The sequence below is a fragment of the Equus quagga genome, chromosome 17 (assembly GCF_021613505.1).
Source record: "Equus quagga isolate Etosha38 chromosome 17, UCLA_HA_Equagga_1.0, whole genome shotgun sequence".
NCBI classification, from domain to species: Eukaryota; Metazoa; Chordata; class Mammalia; order Perissodactyla; family Equidae; genus Equus; species Equus quagga.
The window spans coordinates 39,015,952-39,037,555 of record NC_060283.1 but is presented as its reverse complement, the minus strand read 5'-3'; the positions used below and the strand labels follow the sequence as shown (position 1 = coordinate 39,037,555).

General features: G+C 50.9%; 2 protein-coding genes and 1 non-coding gene across 5 annotated transcripts in view; all 3 read left to right on the top strand.

Moving 5' to 3' along the window:
* ATG16L1 (autophagy related 16 like 1) overlaps nt 1-8,810 on the top strand; it is a 37,957-nt gene extending 29,147 nt beyond the window's left edge. For all 3 annotated transcript variants that reach the window (XM_046643764.1, XM_046643763.1, XM_046643762.1), the window contains 6 exons: nt 2,765-2,885; nt 3,155-3,260; nt 5,372-5,521; nt 5,646-5,693; nt 6,516-6,617; nt 7,312-8,810. In XM_046643764.1, the coding sequence (XP_046499720.1) occupies nt 2,765-2,885; nt 3,155-3,260; nt 5,372-5,521; nt 5,646-5,693; nt 6,516-6,617; nt 7,312-7,405 (621 nt within the window). In that variant the 3' untranslated portion in view covers nt 7,406-8,810. The remainder of the gene's footprint in view (nt 1-2,764; nt 2,886-3,154; nt 3,261-5,371; nt 5,522-5,645; nt 5,694-6,515; nt 6,618-7,311) is intronic.
* On the top strand, nt 1,990-2,251 carry LOC124229684 (small Cajal body-specific RNA 6). The gene has a single exon (XR_006885947.1). It is a non-coding gene; the product is annotated as a small Cajal body-specific RNA 6 (non-coding RNA).
* Nucleotides 8,811-19,296: 10,486 nt separating the features above from the next.
* The window catches only part of SAG (S-antigen visual arrestin), a 28,282-nt gene continuing 25,974 nt past the window's right edge, over nt 19,297-21,604 (top strand). The window contains exon 1 of the mRNA XM_046644350.1: nt 19,297-19,371. Coding sequence (XP_046500306.1) covers nt 19,297-19,371 — 75 coding nt within the window. The remainder of the gene's footprint in view (nt 19,372-21,604) is intronic.

The window sequence follows — 21,604 nt, the reverse complement described above, 5'->3', positions numbered from 1 at the left end:
GTTACCCACCTCCAGGAAGTGAGAAGGCTCCCTGCGGTGGGAGGCTCTGGCTTCTGCTTAGACCCCAGTGAGCAGAGGATGTTGGAGGACATGAATGGACACCCATGTTGTGAGACTCCAGATCCAAGCCCTGGGCAGGGCCTCCTTAGCTTTTATGAGAAGCGGTGGTGTTGGGAAAGACTCGCGTGCAGGGAGCAGCTGCTTGGGGGTGCTTTAGCGTGCTTTCAGTGGAGGTGTCCTGGAAACAGCCTAGGATTGAAAGGAGTCTGTTGGAGGACTCTTCAGTATCAGGTGTTACAGACTCCCTTCAAAATCCGAAAGGACAGGGGCCACCCCGTGGCCGAGTGCTGAAGTTCGCTCACTCTGCTTCGGCAGCCCAGGGTTTCGCCAGTTCAGATCCTGGGCGCGGACATGGCACACACCGCTCATCATGCCATGCTGAGGCCGCGTCCCACATGCCACAGCTAGAAGGACCCACAATAAAAATACACAGCTATGTACCGGGGGGCTTTGGGGAGAAAAAGGAAAAATGAAATCTTAAAAAAACTAAAAGGATAGTGCAGAACTGCCTGGCTGCTCTCGAAGGTGTGACTTGAGGCACTGGGTGGAGAAACCGCTCTGCTCCTTCTCTGACGGTCATGTGGAGAGGTGGCCCCCATTAGGGCTGGCTTCCAGGTGATGAGGGCATGGAGGTGGAGCCTGGTCGGCCTCAGGCGGGGACTGGGTTTCCACCAAGAACAAGATCAGTAGGAGTCCAGACCTTTTCAGAAGCAAGCTCGTGTTCTGTATGGAGCGCCAGGAAATAAAAACGTCTCTCTTCTTTGTCCGTTAGTCCACCAGGAAGTAAGTCAAGAGGGAGATGTATGCTCAGAAATGTTCATTACAGCATCATTTGTGATCCTGAAACTTTGAAAGTGACCTAAGTGTGTGCTGGCCAAGGACAGTTCAATTCAGTTGTGGTCTCATCACGTGAAGATTATTTAGCTGTTAAAGTAGCTATGAAGACTCTTAAGAGGGAGTGTGCAAAAAGGAAGAGAAATAACGCTGTCAGCTGTGTGCCTTGTCGCAGGGCACCGTGTTGCATCCTCACTGAAACAGCCTGAGGACGGGTTTAGTCTCATAGATGTTAGAGACCCAGGGCGTTCAAAGTCAAATCAGTGTGACCCCGAAGCCCATGCCCTTTCAGCTGTCACATGAAAAATTGCCTAAGCTATAATGTCAAAAGAGCAATGGATAAATTTTCGGAATATTTCACATGAAATTTATGGAAATATTAACTTTTAACGTGCATTTAGAGTATGTAAAATGAGTGCAATCGCATAGCCCATTGTGAGCAATGTCTTTTCCTCCTTGTGTTTGTGAAATGTAATTTTCCTTTTGTAGTAAGAAAGAAGATAGTGCATTTTATGATGAAATGGTTCTTTACTAAAGTAGAACTGAATTTACACATACCCGTTCTCTGTCTCTCCCCGTGATTTGTACAGTGCCTTATACTGCACAGAATCATTCTTCCTGTGCTGTATTTAATGTACACTCTGTTGCTGGAGCGTTCTTGATCTTACCAGAAGGCTCGGTGGGAGGTTTTCACACAGCTCTGGCACAGCTGCCACCTGGCTGGCAGCGGTTGGAAGATGCTGTTCCGGTTTCAGAGAGGTTTAAGTGTGGGAGAAATGAGTCTTAGAATCTGCAGACATCGCCCATTGAAAAGGGAGAAGTCCATGTGGCCTAAGTTTTCTGTTCTAGTGTAACGTGGAGTCGCTCCACTGCGCATAGGGGAAAGATCAGTTTCTAAAGTTTAACAACTAGGAGCCTCTCGAGAGTGGGGGTTGGAACTCAGGAAGTCAGCACTTGCAGGGAAGTCTATTAGAGTCTTTTAAAGGCTTTTTTTCTTTCCTTTTTATTTATTTTTTTAATTAACAAATGTCAGTGAATACCTTCTGAGCCTTTGAAATTTTGCACATATAAACATGTTGATCCACGTTGAAAAGAGGTCAGTGATGAGTAGTAAAAAGGCTGACTCCCCAGGTCCCCTCCTTGCGTCTTCATCATCCCCAGATGCCTCTCTCCATCCGGCTCCAGTGATGCTCTGATGGGCAAAGGGGCAGCTGACACTCCGTGAGGTCCCAGTTCTGTGTTCTTGGCAAGCCCAGGGCCGACGGCGTAGTTGGCGTCCCACAGCTTGTCACGAAGGGATTTGATTGTTGGCAGTGCTGGTATCTGTGGTTGTGATCGGAAGGTTCAAGCTGAGGCCTCTGATTGAAAAACCCCCAGGGAGGTTAATTGTTTATTTAAAGAGTCCTGATGTTTCCTTTTGTAAATTATGCCTGCAGGGAACCTGTCTACTCTGACTTTAGATAGGGAACTGACTTTCAGAGGCGCTGGGTAAAATCTAGGCTTTTAGAATTTTATAATTTGATATAATCCAGACTTACAAAAAAGCTTCAAGAACAGTACAGACAGGTGTCTGTAATAGAGCTTGTTTCAAATAAGTCCTCCCACTGCCCCTCTTTTTTTTGAGGATGGGGACACGTGGCATTTGTACTTCCAGTGTTGGACTTTCTTTTTCAGTGTTATTTGTGGTAGGAGGTTTATCCTCTTCCTCTTGATAGCTCACTTCTGGACAGCACCCAGAGATGGCTTTCTGGGTGTTTCCCCAGCGTCCTGTCCTCTCTGAGCGTTCCTGACTGGATCTGGGGGCGTGGGAGAAGCTGACTCTCCCAACGTGGCGCCCCCAGGCTTAGCCTGGCCCTCTTCTCTCTCCCAGCACACGCTCACCGGACACAGCGGCAAAGTGCTGTCGGCCAAGTTCCTGCTGGACAATGCGCGCATTGTTTCTGGAAGTCATGACCGGACCCTCAAACTCTGGGATCTACGCAGCAAAGTCTGTGAGGAAATTCACTCTCTCTGTCTATCTGTATGACGAGACAGTATCCACGGAGGTGTTTGTTTCCTGTCAAAGCCTGCCTTTAGTGTGATTCAGTGGGAATTTCAAGTCCAGTTTCATGTTCAGAGTGGCGCTGGGGCAGTGACAGTCTCATGTCTGAGGCTTCATTCAAATGGGTGGTTCTAATTGCTCAGGGTCAGAGGGCGGGATGTTGTCTGCACAGCCACGGAGGGGCCTCTGCTTGATTACCACTGTTCGGTTTTCTTTCAGGCATAAAGACCGTGTTTGCAGGATCCAGCTGCAATGATATAGTCTGCACGGAGCAGTGTGTAATGAGTGGACATTTTGACAAGAAAATTCGTTTCTGGGACATCCGGTAAATACTCAAGAGGTTGGTGGGGAGGCAGATGAGGGGGTCTGTACGTGGTACAACCATGATGATGCTTTGTATACGGGTGGTTTTTAAATTCCCCGGAAATGGCAGAAATGAGCTTCAGCTCAGGTTTATCTTAACCGTGTGCTGTTCTTCACCATGAAGCGACTGTTGCATTCCACGTCGCTTGTGAGCACGCACTGTGTACTTACTGGGCTCTTTCCCAGCTGCTAAATACACACAGTTGAACGACTCGGTAGGAGGTGCTTTCGATTGCAGTCTGGCAGGCAAGACACCCGGGTCTGCACAGTGTGCTGACGCAGAGCTGGGCTCCTTTGTCTAGGATGGTGGAGGGCGCCTCCCAGGATTAGAATGACAGGCAAGCAGGCTTCAAGTTGCAGAAAAGCCCTGACAGACGTTCCCAACCGGAACAGCAGAGCCACCGGGGGTGGCTGGAGAGGGCACGTCAGGGCAGGCAGATGAGACTAATAGAGTGGGTTGGGATCAGGTTGCCGCAGGCTTTTTGTGCCATTTGTAAATGACCTGATCTGGTAAGCCATTGGGTGTTTTGCAAAGGATGGCTCCCCAGAGCCAAGTGGGTTTGGTGGCAGTTTAGAGGGTGCATTGGGGAGCAGCGATATGGTAAAGAGTGAGTGAGGATCTGAGCTCAAGGCAGTGGAGGGGGCATCAGTTGAGGGAGAATTTGGACGGGGCTTATTGAGAAGTTGGATGTGGAGGGTGAGGAAGGGGGAAGTAAAGCAGGTCGGAGAATACAGGACACATGGGGGTGGGGTGCAGAGAGCGTGTTCAGATCAGGACATTAGTTTGTGGTTTCTAATAGATGTTCAGAAAAACAGGAGCAGAACTTTTGAGAGAAGCTGGATGGGAGGAAAAGATCAGAAGGCCTCAGTGAGCAGGAGGCCTTTGAAGACGTGGGGACGGCTTACTTGAAGACACGTAAAGCCACGGGAGGCCAGCGCTTAGGGAGCTGCCCCAGGAGGAGCGGCCAGAAATGGGAAGAAAGCGAGCCAGCCGGAGAGTCCCGTGCCAGCCACAGTTAGGGGCGTGGAGGGGTCCGGTGGCAGCAGGAGTCCAGTAGGGTGAGGCTTCTTGGTTAGGAGATAAGTGGGTGATCCGATTGGCAGAAGAGTGGGGCATGAAGAGCCTGTGGTTATAGATGCGGCTCAGAAGGGCTCCCAGACACCTCTTCACGGTGCAATCGTAACCTTTGGCTAGCTTTTTTAAACCTGAAATTTGAACCTGAAACGTGGAATTTTGTAGAGTTAAACTGGATGTTGGGAGTCTCCTGGCCCACCCCTGATTTGACAGATGAACACTCTCTAGTCCCAGGGAAGTGGAGTGGCTTGCCTCCAGCCACGTGTTTAGCAATAAAAAGATAAACTCAGTTAAGGTTTGAGGCAGGAAATAATTTCGTTGAAAGCTTACAACAAAATGACTCCAGAAGGGGTCAGTGCGTCCTCTGGCTGTCTCAGCAACAGGGCCCTGCCCAGGACTGCTGTCACAGACCTGGTGAGTACTGGGGCCCAGAGGGCAGCAGGGAGAATGAAAGGAAGGAGATACTCAGGGTGGTGACTCTGCCGTGGAGTCGCAGGTCCATGCTGCGAGTCACTGAGCTGGCCTTGGAGGGCCCCTGAGCTGAACTCCAAATGGTAGGAAGCCTGCAGGAGAGCACACATCTTCCATGTAAGACAGTCCAGACCTGATCAAGTTTGTGTGCCTCCAGAAGGGTTGAAATGATGAAATTGAAATAGCTCTAATGGGATAGTGGCCATGCTTAGCTCCTGCTGATCAGAAGCTCTGATTGGCAGTTATTGTGTCACTCCCAAAATGGACAAGGAAATTAATTCTTACCCAGTTCAGAGTTGTAGTATTCAAAACTACTACCATAGAACCTGTTGACAGGAAACTAATCAAAGTGGTCACGGACGTTATTTTTGTGAGGTTGGCACACATTCCCCGCCCTTGAAGAGTATCGCGTTCTAGTTGAATTGCCTTTTTCCCTGCTTCTCTCCATGGCACAACGTCCTGGTTAAAATGGGAGAGTTGTGATCTTTCTCTGTTACATTTTCTCAGACTTTGCATCTCTTTCTTAGATCAGAGAGTGTTGTCCGAGAGATGGAGCTGCTGGGGAAGATCACTGCCCTGGACTTGAACCCAGAAAGGACTGAGCTCCTCAGCTGCTCCCGTGACGACCTGCTGAAAATTATCGACCTGCGGATAAACGCGGTCAGGCAGACCTTTAGGTAACTGAGGGCCTGCTGGTTTGGGTTTCACTTGAGGCCTGCATGATGGCCGGAGGCCCTGCCCCTGCCCTCACGTCCTGCGTGTGCTGCTCCCGGGGTAACGGTGCCCTGTCGTCTGTTTCAGCGCGCCTGGGTTCAAGTGCGGCTCTGACTGGACGAGAGTTGTGTTCAGGTTCGTGGTGCTGCTTCCTGCCCTGGCCCGCGCCCCCCCCCCCCCCCCAGCCTGGGTCAGTCCAAGGTTAGAGCGTGGGCATTTTCCCACGGGGGAGTGAGCTCAAGTACCGTGTCTCAGCCCAAGTGAGTGTCCAGGAGCGAACCTGTTAAGTTCAGTACTGGGGTCACCGTCACTGTCTCCTTTCTCTCTAGTGTCCCCTTGTTGTTGCATGAAAGTAAGTGTGTTGTACCAAAAAGTAGTGGGGGGCTGGCTGGTCAGTCTGGGGCGAGCACGTCATGCGTTTCTGTAAGCACTCTGAGAGCTCTTAGGGGAGGGGAAGGTTGCCGGGCCGAGCTGAAGCAGCTCTCTGGAGGGGGGCGGTCCCCGTCCTATTCTCCCTTCTTGCACACGTGGCGCTTCTCCCAGATACGTTGCCATGGTCAGTCCCAGTGTGCTGGAGAAGCTTCTCCACAGTCGATGCTTCCCTCCTCCTGTCCTCTCCTGCTCTTCACTGAACCTTGTCACCAGGCAGTCCTTGGCCGTTTGGGCGTTGACTTGATCTCCCTATGTGCCGTGCTGGAGTCTGATAGCTGGTTAGGGACTTGTGGCCTCGAGAAGTAATGGTGGCACCAATCTTCATAGCTGGGTGAGGCCGAGATAACAGGCTGAAGCAGCTTTGGCCGTAAGAGTCGTGAATAGCACGTTCTGATTTTTGGGTGCACGAGAAGGGTCATGTGTTTGCCTCATAAATGAACAGTAAACATTACTTCTTGGGAAGAGGTCCCTGAGGACACTGAATTAGGGACAGGCCATTGACCCTTATCTTCCTGTGTCCTCCAGCCCTGATGGCAGTTACGTGGCAGCAGGCTCAGCCGACGGCTCTCTCTACGTTTGGAGTGTGCTCTCAGGGAAAGTGGAGAAGGTCCTTTCGAAGCAGCACGGGTAAGATGAGCCCAGTTAGCCCCACTGAGGTTGTGAGCGGGCCCTGTGACTTCATCCCAGGGGCCATGTCCTCTTCGGGTGTGGGCCTGTGTCGGCCCCATGAGGGCAGTGTCTGCTCACTTGCTCTGCTGTGAGCCAGGCTGGTGGCGAGAAGCTGGGGCCTTCACACAGTACAACAGACTACAGTGTTCTGCTTATTTATGTTACAGAAGATTCCAGTCAGAGCAACACATTCTGTCCCTTTGACTGTATAGCACCTCTTCCCTTCTAAGTCCCTTTTCTCAGTAAATTAACTTGTCAACGGTGACTTTCATATACTTGTTTTTTCATCTTCCATCTATAGCCAACCCCTTTTTTTTTCTTAGCTTTGTTCTGTCCCCGAAGCCCACCTGCTGGTTAGAATACAGACCCGGTTTCCTCCCTGACCGCCTCTCAGTACTCACACCCTTGTTGGAGTCCTGCGATGTCACTCTCTTAATTCGCTCAGAGCTGCTCCCTTAGGCTAAACTCGATACAACCTGACTCCTTTTCTTCCAGAAACACAGTGCAGGGTTCCTTTGACAAGCCTGCCTCTGAGCAGGGGCAGTGCTGGCTAGCAAAGGGGGGCTGGCAAGAGCCCAACTCTCTGAGTGCGAGGGGGCCTGGTGTTCAGGTCACCAGGGTCTCACAGATGCTCCGACCTCTCCCTTCGAAGCTCATCCATCAATGCAGTGGCGTGGTCCCCGTCCGGCTCCCACGTCGTCAGTGTGGACAAAGGAAGCAAAGCTGTGCTGTGGTCGGAGTATTGATGGCACCTCCCCAGGAGAGAGCGGATCCGAAGTCGGAGAGACACATGGCCCTCCAGCTCTGTCCTGGCCGGGGGTGTGCTGGGTGTAGCCTTGACATCCAGAGAAGAGCTTGGGCCATGTGGTGTGGTGGCCTGCCTTGGCCAGGACTCCTGAGGATTTTGGCTGAGGCCTCTGATGCCCTGAAAGAATAGCAGTGAAAAGATCTGAGCTTGCAGCCACTTGCAGAGCTTCAGGCTCTTGCCTTGACTCGGGTGGGAAACACTACTGGCTCTGATCTTCCATACCTCAGTGGGGGGTGCACAGGCACCGCTGGTGTCCTCACTGGGCGGCAGTGCCAAACAGCCCGCACGGCCAGGTGTCGGGGCTCCCTCCATGCTTCCTCCTGTCCTTCCAAAGCCAGCTGTGGCCCAGTGCATGTCCCGTCCCCCCAGGCCGTTCCCGTGAGCTTGCTTTAATCAGTGGACGAACAGAAACCGAATGCGCCGGCTCCTGCCCTCAGGTAGTCCACAGGGGCTGCCCTGACGTCTGAGGGGACGTGGGGTGTTGCCCCTGCTGGGCCGTGTCATTGTTACGAGGCTCTCACTCCGCGCTCATGTGGTTCCTGCCGGGATTCCCGTAGATGCCCTGCGGTGTTCTGGGACAGCACCTGTTCTTCAGAGCTGCTGGCTCCCCTTCCCCCGCCAGTTCTGCAGACCTGTTTCTTGGTCAAGACATAAGTCTCAGTTTGGTTAAAAATATTCTTTTGAGGTAAAGAGGAAGTGCAGAAACGTTAGTCCAGAGAAGTGGATGTGCTGCAGGAGTGAGGAGCGTGTCCGTGTCCATCTGTAAGGTCCCAGACGGTGCCCGCGCCACAGCCGTTCCTCACGTCCCTGCGTTCCAGTGCTGGTGACAAGGGATTTGCGGCCTCCGATGCGTTACTGTGGAGCCGGTGCTTCTGGGTCCCTGTCCCTTTGCCACCCCCTCGGTGCTTTAGCACAGGAAGCCCGTTCCAGGGAGCCTGGGCTGTCATCTGTAGGCTTCAGGAGTTGTGGCTAAGGCCGGGGAACAGCAGGCCTCTGGCATTTTCTAGAACATATATCTTCACCATTTTACCTGCATATGAAACTGTAGTTCCTTGAGTGACTGAAACACCAATATTTTTATCACTTTTTAGTTTGCACTTTAATTTTTTCCCTTCCAAACTCGTTCTCTGGACGGTTGTGGATGCACAAGCTAGGAGTGAGGGCATGAGCTGCACTTCTGCTCGACAAGGGGCCTCGTCTCCCTTCTCCTCCTGCCCTCGTCCCCTTTCCTGTTTGCCATTCAGAGAACTCGAATTCACAGGCCAGGGCACATCTTTTATTTATTTAATTATGTTGCCCCACAGAACTTGATTGTAAATAAATAAAAAAGCTGTTATATACTTTTCAAACTCTATGCCTCCTGGTGGTGATTTTACTCTCCTTTATGCTTAAGGGGAAAAAAGCTGTTTCTTTCATTTGTTTTCCTGATACTTTCTCATTTGTGAATAACGCGTAATACTTTCCCAGTGTCTTCCTTTTCTTCTTCATTTAAGCCCAAGTTAAGGACGCCTGTAAACCTCAACATTGCAGCTCCTTGTCATTTGCAAATCTTCACTGAAACCTGCAAAGGATCTCCAGAGTTCCACCGGCCGGCCTCGGAGCCCGCACACTGGCGTCGCTCCTGCCGTCTGCTGCTCGCCACTGCGGGGTCACTCCCAGCCCCTTTTCGGGAGACTGCCCCGGCTTATGGTGAGCTCTCAGTGCCTCCTGGCCTCTTCTTTGCTAGGGGGCGTGGGTTACCTCCCTGAGGGGCGGTCTGTTCCTGGAGCTCAGATCTCACGAGCAGCCCCGTGCCATAACAAATTAGGATCGCCCCGGAGTCCCCCAGAGACATGTCCCCTTCCGCCACCACGCTGTCTACTGAGGGGAGTCGGCTGAACCTCTGCCTAGCCTTGCGGCTCAAGTCAAGATTCGTGTGATCTGAAGCCACAGAGGCAGCTGGCCGCCCCCAAAGCTGAAGGTGCCCTTTGCAGTCACCTGAAGGAGGCAAGTCATTCTTTACGAGGCCCACAGCGAGCGTCGCAGCAGCCTCCAGTCACCCTGTTCTCTTTGAACTTGGAACGGGGCACGGCTGTGCTCTGCTGTTAACGGACATGTTTCCGTGTGTGATTCCTCCACACTTGACAGCTCTCTCCAGGTCACACGACCGCCAGGGTTGAGCTAAAGTGGTGGGCCCCCGCCGCAGTGGAGTGTGACTTCCCTCCAGCTCATGGTCTTCACCCTCCCATCTGTGGAAACCATTGTGGACCCCACCCATGTTGCTGCTTCCATTGGCTGGGGTGGGAGATGGGCACAGGAGTTTTAAATTTCCTGGATGACTCCCACATGGTTAGAGCTGGTGTGCTCCCTTGTGTTACTATATCTCAGAAGTTGAGAATTTTAAACCATTTTTTTAAATGAGCTTATATTCCTTAAGTCATTTTCCAAAATAGTGTGATAAGTGAAGTTGGATGTCTTATTCTCTTTTCTTTTTTTGGTGAGAAAGATTGTCGCTGAGCTAACATCTCTGCCCATGTTCCTCTATTTTGTATGTGGGACACCACCACAGTGTGGCTTGATGAGTGGTGTGTAGGTCCGTGCTAGGGATCTGAACCTGTGAACCCCAGGCCACCAAAGCAGAGCAAGCAAACTTAACCACTGGGCCACTGGGCCAACCCCAAGGATGCCTTATTCTTAAAGCACATGCTGTGCCCGCACTGCCCTTGATCCTATAAATCTTGGAAAGGCCCTCTGCATCTCCACGTCATGGCACCCAGGAAGTTTGTGTGGACACTGGGGGAAATGGATGAAGCTGCCGTCAGCTGGGGGTGCTGACCCAGGCCCCAAGGACAGGTTGGTTGGGAAGTTCCAGATGGTGGAGTGTCCAAGGCGAGCGGGCCTGCCTGTGAGTCTTCTCGTCCACAGCAGCACTGTTACCTTGGGGAACTGGGCATTTTGGAATGTGTACTGTACTTACCTGGGAGAGGAGAGTGACCCGGACACACACTTGGTGCAAGACTGCCTGGGGGCTGCAGAAACCACCTTTCTGTTCTGAGGTGCCTGGGGGGTGGTGAGGAGCCTGTGGCTCTCAAGTTCTGTGAGATCTGAATCGTATGGCGTTTCACAAGTAGGGGGAAGTTTCACCACCCAACAAGAAGCTGTTCTAGACTCCCGACCCCCAGGGGGGCGGTGGTGCTGGAGGTTGGCGGGGGGCGGGGCGGGCGGACGACACCTCCTGGGCCTGAGGGCCGGTGGGCCGCCTTCCTGCCTTCGCTCCACTACATCTTTTCTTGTGTGCTGCTGGAAGTCCCGCTCCCGCTAGACGTCCCACATTTTCAAGCCAATCAACCTTGGACATCTCCGGTGAAGTGGAATGTGCCTCTTTCCATGGATTCTGTGAAAACACAGGATACGTGGTGCACTCCAGTGAAAGATCAGACTGATGCAGAGAACGACTCACCTGCCTCACCTCAGCGAGATTCCTCTCTCGTGCCTCGGGGAGCTCTGCTGTCAGAGCATGGCTGTCCCACTTCCATCGGGCCTCTGCGCCCTTCCCTTCCTCCCCGATCTGCTCGGTGCATGTCGCCCTGGGGTCTGCTACCGAGGGCGGCCAGATCCGGACCCGAAGGAGGCGGAGGGAACAGTGGTGATGAACCCTGGAGCTCCCGCTCACCACCAGCAATTTTGCAAGAGTATATTATAACAAACTTCAAGCACGTCCTTTTCCCCCCAAGTCAGCACAGAAGGAACCCACACTGTCATTATACCTCATAGAATTCTCCGGAAGTCTGTCGTCCGCCATCCAGCGCAGTATTCACATTTCCAGATTGCTTCAACAGTGTGTTTTATAATTGATTTGTTTGACTCAGGATCCAGTGAGCTTTTGCTGAATAACAGACTACCTTCAAATGTAATGATTTAACCATTATTTCTCAGGATTCTGTGGGTTGGCCAGGTTCCGGCTGCCTGGCAGAGGGTGGCCTCGTGTCTAGCTGGTGGCGTGCAGTCAGCAAGGGGAACAAGGTGACACAGCACGAAAACAGGCGTCAGTGTGCGGGCACCTGTCACCCTGCCTGAGTCACCTTTGTTAGAGCCGTTGGCTAAGGCGGGTGGCACGGCAGCCCCACCTCAGTGTGGGGACGAGAGGGAATCTTGATGGCCGTTCTGGCAGTTGGCCATGGTCCGTCTACCTTCTGTTCTCCTAAGTCTTTTATTCCAGAGCAGTGTCTGTTGCTGACTTTTTTTGTCTTCACTGGATTCGGTTGACTTTCCTCGTAGAGGCAGTAAGTTTGGCTCCCCACATGGGAACATTAGCCCTGGGTGCCAGGCTTCCATCACTTTGCTCTGACCCTAGGACGTGGAGAAGAGACTGGGTGACTTCGGGCCTTGGGCTTCTTTTTGCCAGAGACATGGATTCAAGAGAGTATAGATAGGTATGCTGTGAGCCAGGCCAGCAAGAAGACAGGCTGTGAAAAGTCTGGTTTCTAGTTAGGGGCCATGAATCCTGTTGTAGCCACCACCCCCCGCCAGGTTCCCGCCCAGGTGGTTCTGAGAGGTGCTAAGTCAGCCGTCTCAGGAGCAGCCGTACCCCTGGCGCTGAGCAGTCCTTGGCACAGAGTGACACTGAGTGAGGTGTTTATTTAGTGGAGTTGAATCAGCAAGAAACAAACTGAACAGCCCCAAGATAGCAGGTCAGAACCCTCTGAAAGAAAGAGAAAGAGGGAGAGGAGTTTAAAAATGTAAGAAAAAACCACGTTAGTGAGGGTGAATATTGTTTCATAGGCGTTTTGTTCTGTCCGTATATGTGTGTATGTACTGGGTCACAGTATCAAAACTATTTTATACTGGTTTTAAATGTATTGAGTTGAAATTCACATAACCAAGTTAACCATTTTAAAGTGAACGATTCAGTGGCATTTAGTGCATTCCTAATGTACAACCATCGCCGCCTCTATCTAGTTCCAGCAAAAAAGGGTCTGTCTTACACTGGGATAGTGTCAGGTTTTTCTCTTTTTTGACCTATAGCGGTTGATCTATCTGAAGACGAGCACGGCCCTTGTCTCAGTCGGCTCGGGCAGCCATAACGAGAGACCTCAGACTGATGTTGAAGCTACCGTTGAAGAGTGGCTTCAACATCAGAAATCTATTTCTCACAGTTCTGGAGGCGGGAAGTCCCAGGTCCAGGTAGGTTTCTTTCTGAGGCCTGCTGGCTTGCAGGCGGCTGCCATTACTCTGTGTGCTCACGGGACTTCTCCACGCACGTGGAGAGTGGGGACAGTGAGTGAGCGCCTCTGTAGAGGACACTAATCCTGCCGGGGCAGGGCCCCCCTCCATGACCTCATCCTCCCCTCACCGCCTCCTAAAGGCCCATCTCCAGATACCACAACACTGGGGGCCAGAGCTCCAACATGGGAGTTCGGGGGGGACACAAACATTCAGTCCGTAACAGACCTCCAAAAGGCCTCTACCTGATTCTGCACAACCTCAGGAGGTTTCCAGATCCCACAGCCCACCCGGGAGCCTCAGAGTCACCCAGTGGGTGGTCTACCCCACATTCGTCTGTGGAAGCAGCCTCATTGCCATCAAGGACGACTCTAGTGTCGGGGCCCCTGTGGCACAGTGGAGGGTGAGGAAGCCCCTGAGGCAGATGGGGGCCTCCCCTCCGAGAGGGCCGGTGAGAGCCTCCATCAGGATCCTTCTGCCTCCACTCTGCACGGGGCTCATCTTTTGAATGACAGGGCAGGCCATGGGCCCCCTCCCCACCCACCCACCCACACACAGGAAGAAAAGGAACTAGCAGTGAGGCCAAGCTACCTTCTCAAGGTCACGGTGGATTCATCAGTGGGCCACGGACCCCCAGACTCCAGTCTGAGGCTGTTTGCCCAAGATGCTCCTGTGACACGGAACCTGGAGCATTAAATACCATTCTCAGCACAATACGTCAAGCAGGGTGGGGAGAGGATCTCAACGCCCATGAGGAATGAGCACCTGTGTTCTCATCATGAAAGGTTCGTATTGGAAGAAACTACATCAATTTGGAGCAATGGAGAGAAGTAGAAGGGAGGCCCATTCCGTCATAATTTTCTCACGCTTCACACTGTTTCAAAGAAATGTGGTAGTGATTTCCCCACCCCTGGAAGCATCCAACAACTTCTTGTTGTGGATGTTGTAGGCAAGATCCAAGCAAGGGATGGAGTGTGAACTAAAATGCCAGTTAAGGGTCTGTGCCTGCCTTGAGAACCCACAGGATTCCATTTATGATTTCAGATATTAACCAGCCCAGCCTTTAACAGCCCTCCATTTTTTAGGTCAACTGACAGAGAGGAACATGTTGCAGTTAAGGTGGCTTTTAAAAGCTCTAATTCCCTGGCACGCTTCGTAGATGCATTTGACAAACTTGTCAAGTGCTCTCTGCTGCAGCAAAACTGAGGCAATGAGAACATGAGGTTTTCTTGTAGCTGCTGTTCAGCAGAGTGTACCAGTTTTCCTCGTGCATGTGCCTGAATAAACCCCTAAGACGATAACCCAACTCCAAAGCCCATAAGCTGCTTAGCTGAGCGTCCCCCGCCCCCTGGAGCTGGTGCTGCGTTTGGTTTTGGGAGATGAAACACAGGGCTTGTGGCTTCATCTCGCTGGACACTGACTCCAGAGCAACAAATATTGCTGGAGCCCGTGGTTCCCAGACTTTGAGAATTCACAGACCAGTAAATTTCCAAAAGAATTGTAGGGGAAGGTTGACAACTTTTTATTTTGGCCAAGTAATGATTTTTTTCCTAAACTACCATCTACTTTCATCTTTATTTCATAAAAGAAACGACACTTTGTTCTCATGCTTAGCAGCTGCGTCCTGACATAACTGTGGATAGTGTCACGATGTCTTCAATTTACTTTCAAATGATTCAAAAGGAAGAAAGCGATAGACAGATGAGCACACGCCCGGGAAAGTTCATTGTCAAATCTCGGTGTTGACTATGTGGGTGTTTATTGTATTATTCCAACTTTTCTCTGTATTCTAAAATTCATAATAAATTCTAGAAAATGCAAAACGAAAGGCAGAAGGCACATCCGTGGTTGCCTGGGGCCGGGGGAGTTGGTGGGGGAGGTGCCTGAAATGGCTGCCGGGGAACTTTCGGGGGCGATGGAAATGTTCTGTGTCTTGATCATAGTCACGGGTAACTCCTCAAACTGGAGACTTCAAATGGGTAAACGTGGCTGTAGGTAAAGTGTACCTTGATAGGGAGAAAGAAGAAGGAACTTTTAATATCAAAAAATCAAGCACCTCGTAACCTTAGAAAAAAGGACAGTCATTTATAGTGACTGCATTTGGCTTGATGAAGAAAACATCCCAGTGTCATTTTCCTCATTTCCCCACCAACCAGAGGAAAATTCATCACAGACCAACAGCTGGGAGTGACGACCAGAGACTACATTTCCAAGAAGAGTGAGGGCTGGCGCCCAGGCCCCCCGAGAGTCCCCTCCTGCCAGGCGTGGGCAGGTCAGTGAGTGAGCCCTGTCCCTCTGCGCCCTCCCAGACGCCTGCTGTAAGAAAGCTGTAGGGGAGCGGGGGGCCCAGGAGCCCCCGCAGCTGCAAACTGGTGCCGGGTCCTGCAGCTCAGGGCAGCGCCGCTGATGGGGACCCTGAGACAAGGGCCCTAGCCATTTGTCTTCCTCTTATTTTTGTATTTTCTAAGGGAAAAATGAGATATTCTTTTAAATTTATAACAATGCTGTATTGTAACTTTCCTGTTATAGAAGCAGTAAATGATTATTGTACAAAATTTTAAAATTACAGACAAGAAAAAAAATTTTTAAAGCAGTGAAAACCTAACATTCCCATCACACAGACCACTAGTCTTAGCTCCTTAGTGCCTACCTTGCAGATTGTGCATATCATGGGTGTGAAAACACGCATGTGTGTATACACGTATGTATAAACATACACATGTGTGCTTGCATATATGTATAAGTATCCGTGTGTGCGCCTATGTGTGTGTGTGCATGCATGTATAAATATACACATATCTGTGCTCATATGTATGTGTTTGCAAAGTGTGACCATATTACACATACCGTCCTGTGACCTGTTTTCAGTCACAATCTCTACTATTCCAGTAATTTCCATCTTGCCTATCACCTAGACCATATTTGAATTTTCCCAATGGACCCAAAGTGTCCTATACATCCTGTCTGTCCAATCGGGCATCCAACACGGGACCAGACGTTACATCTGGATGTTGAGTCCTTTAGGTGTCTTTCAATCTAGTACATCCCTTTTCTATGACATTGACTCAGGAAAGACACCAGCTGCTTTCCAGATTCATCTGGTAGCTCTCTTGCAGTGTCATTTAGTTTGTTCCTCTGTTCCCTGTATCTCCCATAAACTGGAAGTCATGTCACCAGGTAACCCGAGGTGACACATCACGTGTGGTCGGACCAGTGGTGCTGCTGAGATGTAGACTGCCCGGCCCCCACTGCGCAGTGAGGCCTGCCCCTCGTGGTGAGCCCGGATCCACGGGCACCACTTTGGTGCTATGGGGCCGGCCATTTCCCTACCAACTCTTCACCTGGCGATTTCAACACCAATGAGTGATCCTTGTCTGAACAACAGTTTCATCAGTGTTTAACACATAGGTTTTACTATTATTCAGGTACGATGAGGCCAACAGATCAGGAGACAGTTACCATTGAAAAGATAGTTTGTTATTCACAGTTCCCAAAAGGAGGGGGCAGGCCCTGCCACACAGAGCCACATGGGGAAGCACCAGGGTTGGGCAGGAGGCAGAGGGCTCAAGGAGAAAACATGAGAGAGAGTCTTCTGTGGTGTCCACGGGAAAGAACTGAGGGGTGGGGTAAGCAGGCTTGAGGTTGGCTAATTTGAAGAACCTCAGCGGGCTTTGGCGGCTAGGGACTGCCCCTCGTTGCCTGATGCCTGCCCGGATGGTTAGGCACGGCAGCAGTGGCTCCAAACAGAGCCAGACAGAGGAGGAGAGGGGGCGGCGGGGGGCACGGGCTCTGGGTTGGTTAGCTTGCATAGGAAAGGCAGTCGTTTACCCCCTAGGAAAGGGCCAGCCTGAGTCTTTCCCGGGGCGGCAAGGCCCCAGATGTCAACATATCAGAAATACAGAAAATCAAAAGGTACGATTAATGCCATCAGAGCTTGTCAAGTGATGTTTTTCTAATTCTATCATTCCTTTACATTTCTAAGTTGGCATTCCTCTGCAAAAAAAAAAAAAAAATTCTCCCTTAGAAATTTAAAAAGATTTTCCCCAACTGTAGCTATTACCAGCTATTACACTGTCGCAATCCAATGGCTCATTGATTTGCTCAAAGTCTATTGAGGTCCCTGCTCTAGATGCTGGAGATGGGATAGATACAAAATGGTTAAAAATCTCAACACTCCTGGAGCTTACATGCTAGTAACGGTGGGGTAGAGGGACAGACAAGAAACAAGGCAATAGTTAAATTGTCATGTATGTCAGATGGTGATAAGTGCTAAGAAGTTGGAGGGTAGAAGTGTTGGGTCAAGTGGTGTACCTGTAGGGTATAAATGGATAGGGTGACGCTGAAGTAAAGACCCAAAGGAAGTAAGGGAGTGAGCCAAGTGGTTATATGTGGAAGGAGTGTTCCAGAAGAGGAAACAGTAAGTGCAAAGGCCCTGAGGCAGATTTGAAGAAAAGCAAAGAGACCAGTGGACTGGAGCAAAGTGGGTGGGGTGGTGAGAAATAAGGTCAGAGGTCACAGGGGAGCCGGATCACCCAGAGCCTTGCAGGCATTGTCCAGACTTAGGTGGGATGCCAGTGGAGTGTTTCAATAGATGCTAACACCTCAAAGGTCAGAACAGGCTTTCTGCTTACACTTGCTTCATTCAAGTCCAGTGTGTTAGTAAATGTGTTAGTGGCCACGACGTCCCATCCATTCGTTCCCTAAGTGTTCTCAGGAGCAGCTATTGTTCTGGGCACTGGGAACACAAAGGTGAGGGAGACCACACAGCATGGTCTCAGGACCTTGAGGTCCCTGTCCTTAAGGAGCCTGGAGTCGAGTACAGGAAGATAGACTGGCAAATAGTCTAGCACAGAGTGTCAAAGCAACTGTGCCTCCAGCCTCGTCCGGGAGGTTGGGGAAGGCTCCCCCAAGGAAGGGACTCCTGAGCCGAAATCTGAAGGGTAAAAAGGGTCAGCAAGTAAGGAGAGGAGAAGAGGATTGTTCCAGAACAGCGGGAGTGCGGTACGGGGCGCTGCGGAAGGCAGGTAGAGTTTTAAAGGTGGCGCCTGTGTCCTGAGAGCAGTGGGAGAGGTTAAGCAGGGTGACAGATCCGGGCTCCGAAGGCCCCTCTGCTGCGGTGCGGAGAAGGGCCTGGAGGGTGGAGACGGACGCGCTCGGGCGCAGGAGACACCACCGTCCGGGAGAGCAATGGGAGTGGCGTGGACTCAGGTGGAGGTGCTGGGAACAGGAGCACGCGCGTTCCAGGGACCCTGGGGGAGATTGACAGGACTCGTGACATGACCGTTAGGACATGGGACAGAGGAGAGGGACAGGCCTAGTGGGCTTGCGTAGCACGAGGGCTCGTCTTAAGGCTGGCATTTCTCCTTGACCTTTTTGTTTATCTCCCCACCCCCAGGTTGCATTAGCTGCCTGCTGAGTTTAATTAAGTTTGTCGAGCACTCCAAAATCCCCTGTCCGGGTGATAGTGGGAGCGAAGGGATGATCGATCTATTTCCAGAACCCAAAGAGGGTTAGGGGAAAAAGGAGCTTTCATTTAGCCGTTGTCATTGTCCCTCCCTCCACGCTTTCCCCGCTGGAGCTTGGCGGCTCCCGCACCCGTGGGCCCCTCTGGAAGGAGGCTGGGGGGCCCTCGCTTAATGCTGAGAACTGCTGAAGCCACCAGTTCACCCAGCTCAACACTAATCCAATTTCCACTCTGCTCCTTAAATGGGATTTGGCTTTGGGACATTGAGACCTGGGTGCTGGGCCCCCTCTCCTAGATTCCCTACAAATTGCCCACACACGTCAGCCGGGGGCCTTTCTGGGTCATCTGGTTAGACAGAGCAGGGCTGGCCGCTCCCCCGGAGGGTGAGAGACCCTCTCCTAGCCTCCTGGGCCCATCCCTGCCGGTCACACAAGGTATGTGCCCGCCCTCGCACAAACCTTCTCAGAAACTCGGGGCAGCCCCAGGGAAAAGCGAAGGGCAGGGTGACAGGCCCTCATGGAGCCAGTCTGTCCCGGTTCCCCCTTTTCTGTGTAGTTTCCCTGAGACGTTGCTTGTTAAGGAAACTGGGAGCGCACCGAACTCCAGACAGCTAAGGCGGCCTCCTCAGTGTCTGGAAAGCTGGGGACTGGGAGCAGGAACAGGAAAGCACTGCTGAGTTTGAATGGCTTGATGGAACTTTTAGAGATTTCGTATATATTGAAAATAATCTTTGTGAAGTGGCTGTATTGCGGCTTTCAGGAACTTATTCTATTTAATGGCCATAAGACATCATCATGATAGAATTTGAAATTCAACCTGGCAAGTGTGACAATACCAAAGGTTAGTCAGAAAGAATCTGGCGGGACTTCCCGGTGAGGGTCATTAGGAAATATTTGGGGCTTATCAAAAAAAAAAAAATAAAACAGATTTTTCAAAAAAGAAGTGCACTGTAGCAAAATAGAAACTAAACAAAGAGCTTCTTTAATCAAATGTGGGTGTTGACGCAGGTGAAAGGAAATGTCCAGTGGATGCACAGCATCTCAGGAGGAGGTTTCATACCCAGAATGTTCTCGACTTTATATTTAGGATGGTTTTACCTTTTCCCAGCCCTCTAACACCTGACGTGCGTCCCAAGGTGGAAGACGCTGCGAGGGACAGCTAACATGGCAGCCAGCATGAAGACCAGTAGGGCTACACCAAACCGTGTTATCTTCAAGAAGACGTCCCGGGACAAGTCGGTGAGTGGTACAGAAATGAGTAGTTTGATGGAAATTATTGTTTTTGTTAAAAAAGGAGCTTTTTCAAGAATAGACACAATCAATACCAAGACTCAGTGAGGTCAAGGCAAACTCTGTGCCAATTTTCTATCTCTGTCTGGATGGACGATAGATGAGACATAAATGAATGAGTGAATTGCAGAAATACAACTTTTCTTCAAATCTCATCATGACTTTAGTCCTGAGACCTTTAATACTCTTCTGATCTCTCAGCCCTCACCCCCTTACTCCCAATTCTACTTCTTTCCTAGCCAGCCTCGAACCTATGACTTACCATTTCAAACACTGTTTTGTCGATACCTGTCACTCGCTTGGCCCTTTGTCTATCATGTCACCTCCCTACGTGGGGAAAGTCCTAATGCTGGATCAATACCACGCTACCTTCTGTGCACCCATCCCAGCCGCCATGCTCTCAGATCTCCCTGGGCCTCAGGGCCACTGGATAAGGGAGCCCATCAGCTCCCTTTCCACCACTCTGCAGTGTGGCTGCCTAGCCACCAATATCCTGGCAACCTGCATACTCAACAGAGATGATGCCACTCTCGGCTCCATCAGGGGCCCATTAGATGCTCTAGGTGTGCTGTGAACTTCCTGAAATGGAAGCCTGATGGAGGGTCCACCCCACAGCCTCCATGGATGGGGTCTCCTTGCTGTACTCTGTGGCTTCTTAGGGGCCGACCATCTAGCTCAGTGCTATCCAGTGCAAGTGTGTAGGTAATTTTAAATTTTCTAGTAGCCACATTAAAAAAGCAAGAAGAGGGGCTGGCCCCATGGCCTAGTGATTAAGTTTGGTGTTTTCTGCTTCAGTGACCAAGGTTCGGTTCCCCAGGCTCAGACCTACACCACTCATCGGTGGCCATCCTGTGGCAGTGACCCACATACAAAATAGAAGAAGACTGGCACAGATGTTAGCTCAGGGCGAATCTTCCTCAAGCAAAAAAAAAAAAAAAAAAAGTAAGAAGAAACAAGTGAAATTTATCTTAATACTCATTTAACCCAATGTATCCAAAAAACTATCATTTCAACATGTAAATAATACAAACATTTTTTGACGACATGTTTTACATTCTTTTTCTAAGCCATTGAAATCTGGTGTGTATGCTACATTTATGTGGCACATGCCAATTTGGAATGGCCGTGCTTCAAGCGTCCAGTGGCCACCTGAAACTAGTAGCTGCCATATTGGACAGTGTGGATCTAGGTCATTCTTCGAGTTGACATTGGAAGCCTATCCTGGCCCAAGTGAAACTCTCTAATCCTTGACGCGACACACGAGAGTGGGGCTCTGCACGGGCACTGTCCTTTTTCCCCCTCCTCCCCTGGCTGAGGACCTCCACCCTTTTCGTCAAGTGCTCTGATTCTTTGGGGTGACAAGTTAAGTGCCGCTCAATCTTTCTTCTCCAGACTCTCTCCCAACTTGTGTCTTTCCAGTGCACTTTATCTTGACTTCTGGCAGAAGAGGAAAGAAACCATTCCTGCTGGGCTATACCTTTTTCCCACTTTTTTCTTCCTTACACCTAGAGAGACATCCTTTGAACCAAGAAATTTAGAATTTTTTCTAAATTTCTAAATAGGGGGAAAAGTAAGTCATCAATTAACGTCTCACGTATTAGGATCGTTTCAACTACAACTCCTGTATGGCCCCAGGCACTGTGTGCCAGAGCTCTGGGTCCATTTTTTGTGATTCCCTCCACCTTCCCCTCTTCTGTGAGCTTCATCCTATGGCGGGTGGCACGATGGCTGCCCCAGCTCTGGGTGTCTCAGCCTCACTTCCTTCCAGGAGAAGGAAGCAGCTGTTGCTTGCTGGGGTCTCTTCTCAAGAGGGAGGACGTATTTTCCCAGCAGCCCTCCTGCACACTTCTCTCACATCTCATTGGTCAAAACTGGGTCACATGCCCACCCTGAACCTATCCCGAGCCAAAGGGATTTGATGATTATAATTGGATCCAGCCAATCAAAAACCGCTCTCTGGGGCTGGCCTCCTCCTTCACACACGACCACATGGGGGGTGGTGGGTTCTGAACACATCTGGTGACTTTTTCTCAGGAAGAAGGGGCAGGTGGCTGTCGGGTGGGCAAGCAGCAGGTGGGCTGCAGACTCACATTGTTCAGCCCCACTTCTCTACCTGGCCCTGTCCTTTCCCTCCCCTTCCGGTTGCAGGAGAAGGAGGAGGGGCCTCTGCTCCCATCTGAGA